The 5,546-nt window shown below is 36.1% G+C and overlaps 2 protein-coding genes across 2 annotated transcripts in view; both read left to right on the top strand.

Moving 5' to 3' along the window:
• The first annotated feature begins 1,309 nt into the window (after window positions 1–1,309).
• On the top strand, window positions 1,310–2,084 carry LOC106934615 (cornifelin homolog A-like). Its single transcript, XM_015014619.1, has 3 exons — window positions 1,310–1,391; window positions 1,480–1,640; window positions 1,713–2,084. The coding sequence occupies exons 1-3, from the start codon at window positions 1,325–1,327 to the stop codon at window positions 1,896–1,898; spliced, it is 414 nt and encodes a 137-aa protein (XP_014870105.1). The 5' UTR covers window positions 1,310–1,324; the 3' UTR covers window positions 1,899–2,084.
• A 1,337-nt stretch (window positions 2,085–3,421) lies between these two features.
• The window catches only part of LOC106934621 (altered inheritance of mitochondria protein 3-like), a 16,736-nt gene continuing 14,611 nt past the window's right edge, over window positions 3,422–5,546 (top strand). Inside the window, exon 1 of the mRNA XM_015014640.1 lies at window positions 3,422–3,514. The gene's annotated coding sequence lies outside the window, so the exon portion shown is untranslated. The remainder of the gene's footprint in view (window positions 3,515–5,546) is intronic.

Below are 5,546 nucleotides of genomic sequence, written 5' to 3' on the forward strand. Positions count from 1 at the left end.
CAACGGAAGTTAACTTAAAATTTCAGTTTCTGATTGGACCCCAGGCAGGAGTAGGCGGGTTTTCACGGACAGAAAAATAGCTGAGCGGCAGCGACTCACAGAGGCAACTAATATTTGAAATGACATCGTTAGCGCTCCTACAGTAATGTCAGCATTATCAGAAGTGTTTAGAAGCCGACAGCCAGCATCGGAAACCCCATCTATCAGTGGGATAAAGCTAGCAGTCCCTTCGGAAATGGCAGTAAAGCCAGCCTGCACTCCATTTTAATGTGCACGACAGCACAAGTTATGGTGCTCTCTTTTCAAAATAAAAGCGCATCTCCAGTTTATGTTTGATAACAGAGTTTGATAGTACGTGTAAGAGAGTTTGATAGCAAATGTGAGAGAGTTTGATAGCGAATGTGAGAGAGTTTGATAGTAAATGTCAGAGAGTTTGATAGTATATGTAAGAGAGTTTGTAAGTTTTGGCCCATGGGGCCTCTCATAAAAGACTCAACCTTTGTGATTTAAACTGGTGAGCTATACTGTTGTGTTTGCACGTAATTCACAATGAATTAAATTCAAAAGGTAGTAGTACTGTAGAGGGTAGTAACTAATTACTTTTTCTCAGTTACATTTACCTGATTCATTATTTTATTTTATTTTTTCACAAAAACATACCGAATACTTTTGCTACACTGTACTTTACTTTTACTTGATTAATGTTACTACTTCTCTAGAGTAAAACTTCTGGATACGCTCCCAACTGCATTACTAACTGGAGTAAATGAAGAACAAATTTGCAGCAGATACAGACACACAACAGTTTATGTTAAAGTGAGACTTGTTTGAACAATAGGTTTTGTTAATCTAAAGTTAGTTTCGATCAGCTGAGCCTGCTGAAACATTTGAAGGTCGAAAAGATGCAGAGTGTACTGTCACTGGAAGTTTTGACAATATGCAATACCTACAGCATTAATATATTTTATATTGAAAAAGATAACTTGGAAAAGTTTCTTCAGCCTTAATTTGTTATTTTGTAATTATAATATGTCTTTTTAAATCCGTTTAAAAAATACAAAACTTTGCACATAACTTTACACATTTTGTCTGTTTGATGGCATAACTGTTAATGTTCTGATCAGTTACTTAATATTTGAGAATCTACCTCATCAAATACTTTTTTTACTCTTACTTGAGTAATTTCTTGGACAGATGCTTATTACTTTTACTTGAGTAAAAATATGTGTACGTCGTGCTACTCTTCCTTGAATACAATTTACCCATCTCTGGTTAAATGTCAACTAAAAATTAAACTGATCTTCATTTTAGGTTCTATCATCTGATGGCAGACCAACCCCTGACTGACTGGGACAGTGATCTCTTTGACTGCTGCGAGGATGCACAGACTTGTAAGAGTCCATCCTTGTTTCTTATACATCACTACAAGGGCTAAATACTTATAATATCCCATGATTGATGTGTTTCTGTGTTTTTCAGGTTGCTATGGTTTCTGGTGCGGGCCATGCCTTGCCTGCACTGTTTCAGGCAGATTTGGAGAGAGCCGCTGGCTCCCCTTATGTGACATGTGTGTTGATAAAATGATCTCTCCAGCAGCCCTGTCTCTAAGAGTTGCCATGAGACACAAATATGGTATCAAGGTATGGCAAGATTAGATATGAATGACATACATGCCCAACAAACAATAAATCTGATTCATTGTTCCTTTGTAGGGTTCACTTTGCAAGGATATTGTTGCGACCAGCTGCTGCCCAATATGTGTCTGGTGTCAGATGTACCGCGAGTTAAAACATCGCAAAAAGTCCCCCGTCGTCATCAACATGCAGGTGCAATCTCCTGTCAACATGCAGCCTCATCCAATGATGGCAGTTCCTCCTCAGCCTGTTTTCAACAGATAAGCAGAAATCATCCAGGCTTCCTTTTGATTTTCATCATCACAATATTTAACATTATCACCATTGCAAGATATTTTAATTTTATGTATCTTAATTTGGACAGAACAAATAGGTTCAGCAAGATCTAGAGAAATTCATCCATGTGTTTATCTTTGGTCGCATTGATTACTGCAACAGTGTCTTTACAGATCTGTCTAAAAAAATCATTTTGACAGCAGCAGTTGATAGAGAACGCTGCTGCTGCTCCTCCTGTTCCCATTAAAACCAGAAAAATAGAGCACATCACCCAGTCCCTAAGTCTGGAGGCTAACAATTTGAAATTCCTTCAAGTCTAGACTGAAAACCCACTTGTTTAGAATTGCTTTTGAAACATCATATGAAACATTAATCAACATTCTTATGTGTAATGATGGCACTTAAAATATAACCAATTGTTTACTGTGTGTTCTCTGACTTTGTAGTTTTGTCTTTTTATGATGTAAAGCACTGAACTACCTTGTTTCTAAAACGTTCCATACAAATAAACTTGATTGACTTGATTGATTGTCTAGTTCTTGAGGCAGGTCTTTGTGCATCTGGACTAAGAACAATTAATTCATAAGTTCATCTGACATTCTTACACAAGGTCAAAGTCTTACACAAAATACCTACATAGGCTAGAAAGTTGTAAGTTTAGCAACTGACAAAAAGTAAGCATTGAATTTATCTGCTGAAAAGTGAAAATTTTCTTTTAAACACAATTCAGTTTAAGCCAAAGCCACTAAAATTCTCTCTTGAACTCCTAATATAGTGCCTGTGGCAAACTGAATACAATATCCATATTATTTTAAAAGTTGCATTGGAACATGCGTCCCAGCAGTAGCGTCCCTATTTGCCTGCTGATTTGGGTGTCAACTTTACATATGGGCTTGGCTCAGGTGACCTAGTTTGTTGTCACATTAAAAACAGAATAGTTAGAGTGAAAAAAAAGTTCTTGTAGTATTAAAATAAATTATGCACTTATTCAAAGTTGGATGAAGAAATGTTCTAAATGTAATATTTTTAGTGAATGGAACATTTATTGCAGTCTGAAGCAAAATTTCAGGTGTCTTAAGAAAGTCTTCTAAGCTCTTTATTGTTTTATATTCGGTGTAGCATAAACTGTGTATTAGAAGACATTCTTAACTTGGGAAGAAAAACAGTAAATTAAAGGGTCATTGTGCCTTCACCCGGACACAATCACAAGTGAGCTGCAAGATGACCATTCCACCCACTGAGCCACAGTAGACACTCCTTTGTTCTTGTCATAAATCAACTAAAACAAAGGAGTATCAGCTTATTTTTTTTTTCTTTTGGAGTTTTAAAGTGAAACTCCAGAAAGCAAACTGTGCAAGTCAAAAGGCAAATGAATAGTAGCAACTGGAATGTGTATGCAAATGTTGTACAGTCCCAAAAATATTTAGGAAAGATTAGCATATTTCCAAAGCATAGGGCATAGACGTTCTTTGCATTTTTCTCAATGTTCTAAATCAGTCAGCCATACACAAACACACCATACACAACCAGTTTTCTATCAAAACACCTTCAAGCGATAGCAAGATTTTGGATAAGATTTGGACCACAGTCTGCAGATTGGTCAGGTAAAACTGTATTTGATTATTGGAAAGTCTGATGTATTTTTAAAACACAGAAACCGTTTTCTCATAAATAAGATTTTTTTGTACTGCAAGACACAAAACTATTTCCTAACACAGAAAAAATATATTGCTGCATAGCTTTGACTGTCCTCATTAGTGATGAAGACATTATTGAATGTCATCACTAATAAAAGACAGTAATAAGGGCAAGTTTAGAACTATCACCTAATAAAAGTGTTATGGTATTTATAAACAAAAATGTATTAATGTCAAACTGCTTTTACATAATATAGAAAAGTACCGATTAATTGAAATGCTGCTAAAGTTTTAGACTGAATGAATTCAGCAAAGATTACAGCTAGAATGCAATCTAGCTGTAATCTAGCTGTATTTGGAATGCATGCATTAATTTTAAATTAATGCATGTGTCATGGGATGCAGAATAGTGTTGTAGTACATGCCTGCTGAGAACTGCACAACCCTGTCGTGGGAACGCTCATCGCTCTAAACTCCCGCATACTGATGAGAAAACGGCCTGATAAAGGACTGAAGAGGCAACTTTTAAAGATATTCATAACATTATCATGTTTAACCATGTAAGCCCTAAAACAATGGGTCTTATTTTGCAGATTAATTCAAATAAATATGGTTTTGACACCTTAATTGAGACATGCGAATTGAATGTTTTACAGTGTCTGATGAATATGTTCTCTGTAATTCCCCGCTTTTTCTTTTCACAACATAATAGCTTAATTCATGACAAAGTAGAGGCCTATTTTATATCACCCTTAACTGTAGCTATTTTATATCACTCTTAACTGCAATCTATTAATGTAAGAGGGGATGCATTTTAATTTCTGAGCCTGCCTATATCTGCATTGCCTGTCTATTGTCCTATTGGTATTAAACTTATAACAGTAGCTAAGAGATTAAGTGTAGATGTAGAAAATAATGTTTATGTAGAAAAGGTTATTTCACTCTTAACTCTTTATTTCTCCATGTTATCAGGGGGATGCATTTTTTGGCAAAGCAAATTATTAGCTTGCCAATATCTGCATGCCCTATCTATTTTCCCCAAATATTTTCCTATTGATATGAAACTCATACCAGCAGTTAATAGAACAAGCATGTTTATGTTGAAAAAGTTATTCCACTCTTAGCTCTTTATTTCTTCAAGCTAGGAAGGGGGGATGAACTTTTTGGCTCTTTGGATTTTGAGCGTGCCAATATTTACATGCCCTGTGTATTTTCCCCAAGTATTGTCCTATTGGTTTGAAACGTATACCAGTAGCTCATAGAACAAGTGTGATTATGTAGAAAAGGTGAGATCCCTCTTAGCTTTTTATTTCTTCACGTTTGGAGGGGTATGCATTTTTTGGCATAGCAAATTATTAGCCTGCCCTATCTATTTTTCCCAAATATTATCCTATTGATATGAAACTCATACCGCTGTGGTAGATTAGCTACCGCTGCTATTAGCTAATCTAAAACAGCAGTTCGTGGGTTGTTTCTTTCCTGGATTCTTTACACATACAAACTGTAGCTCACAAAACGCACGTTTCATTAAACTAAACAAAAAAAAAATAAATATTGCCGTCTTACCTTTACTTATAAAAGAAGTCTGTGCACTGCTCTTTCTGCACAAAAATATCAGTTCATCCAAAGCCAAGTCTATCCTTGACAAAAGTTAAGAAAGGAAGTCAGAAAAGGCGGTTTCTAGCTGGGCATCCTGTCTTTTCTTGTACCAGTTAGTTTGAAAAGAGCGGGTACCCTTCTGTCTCGTAGTTTGAAGCAAACCTTTCAACTCTGGTGTCGGTCTTCCTTTAGTTATTATTTCCTGCTTCACTTGGAAATCCACTTTAGAAAACGATTTAAGTGGAGAAATGTATTCATCCATGTTGATGTCGGAAGAGAGGAGAAAACAATAAATCTATTGCTGCACTCGACTTATTTACTGTATGGCTAGCTTGCTGTCTCTTACTCTGCATAACTGGAGTGACAAGACCAATGTCTGGGATCATGAGCGCCCCCTGCC

This window comes from Poecilia latipinna, unplaced genomic scaffold, assembly GCF_001443285.1.
Source record: "Poecilia latipinna isolate Pla-1442-1.1 unplaced genomic scaffold, P_latipinna-1.0 Scaffold1835, whole genome shotgun sequence".
NCBI classification, from domain to species: domain Eukaryota; kingdom Metazoa; phylum Chordata; class Actinopteri; order Cyprinodontiformes; family Poeciliidae; genus Poecilia; species Poecilia latipinna.

What these genes read in the sequence shown, in the direction of transcription:
- LOC106934615 (XM_015014619.1), top strand. Translation starts at nt 1,325, where the DNA reads ATGGCAGACCAACCCCTGACTGACTGGGACAGTGATCTCTTTGACTGC. An exon ending in CTGCGAGGATGCACAGACTT is followed by an intron (nt 1,392 to 1,479) that starts GTAAGAGTCCAT and finishes TGTGTTTTTCAG; the next exon opens with GTTGCTATGGTTTCTGGTGC. An exon ending in GACACAAATATGGTATCAAG is followed by an intron (nt 1,641 to 1,712) that starts GTATGGCAAGAT and finishes GTTCCTTTGTAG; the next exon opens with GGTTCACTTTGCAAGGATAT.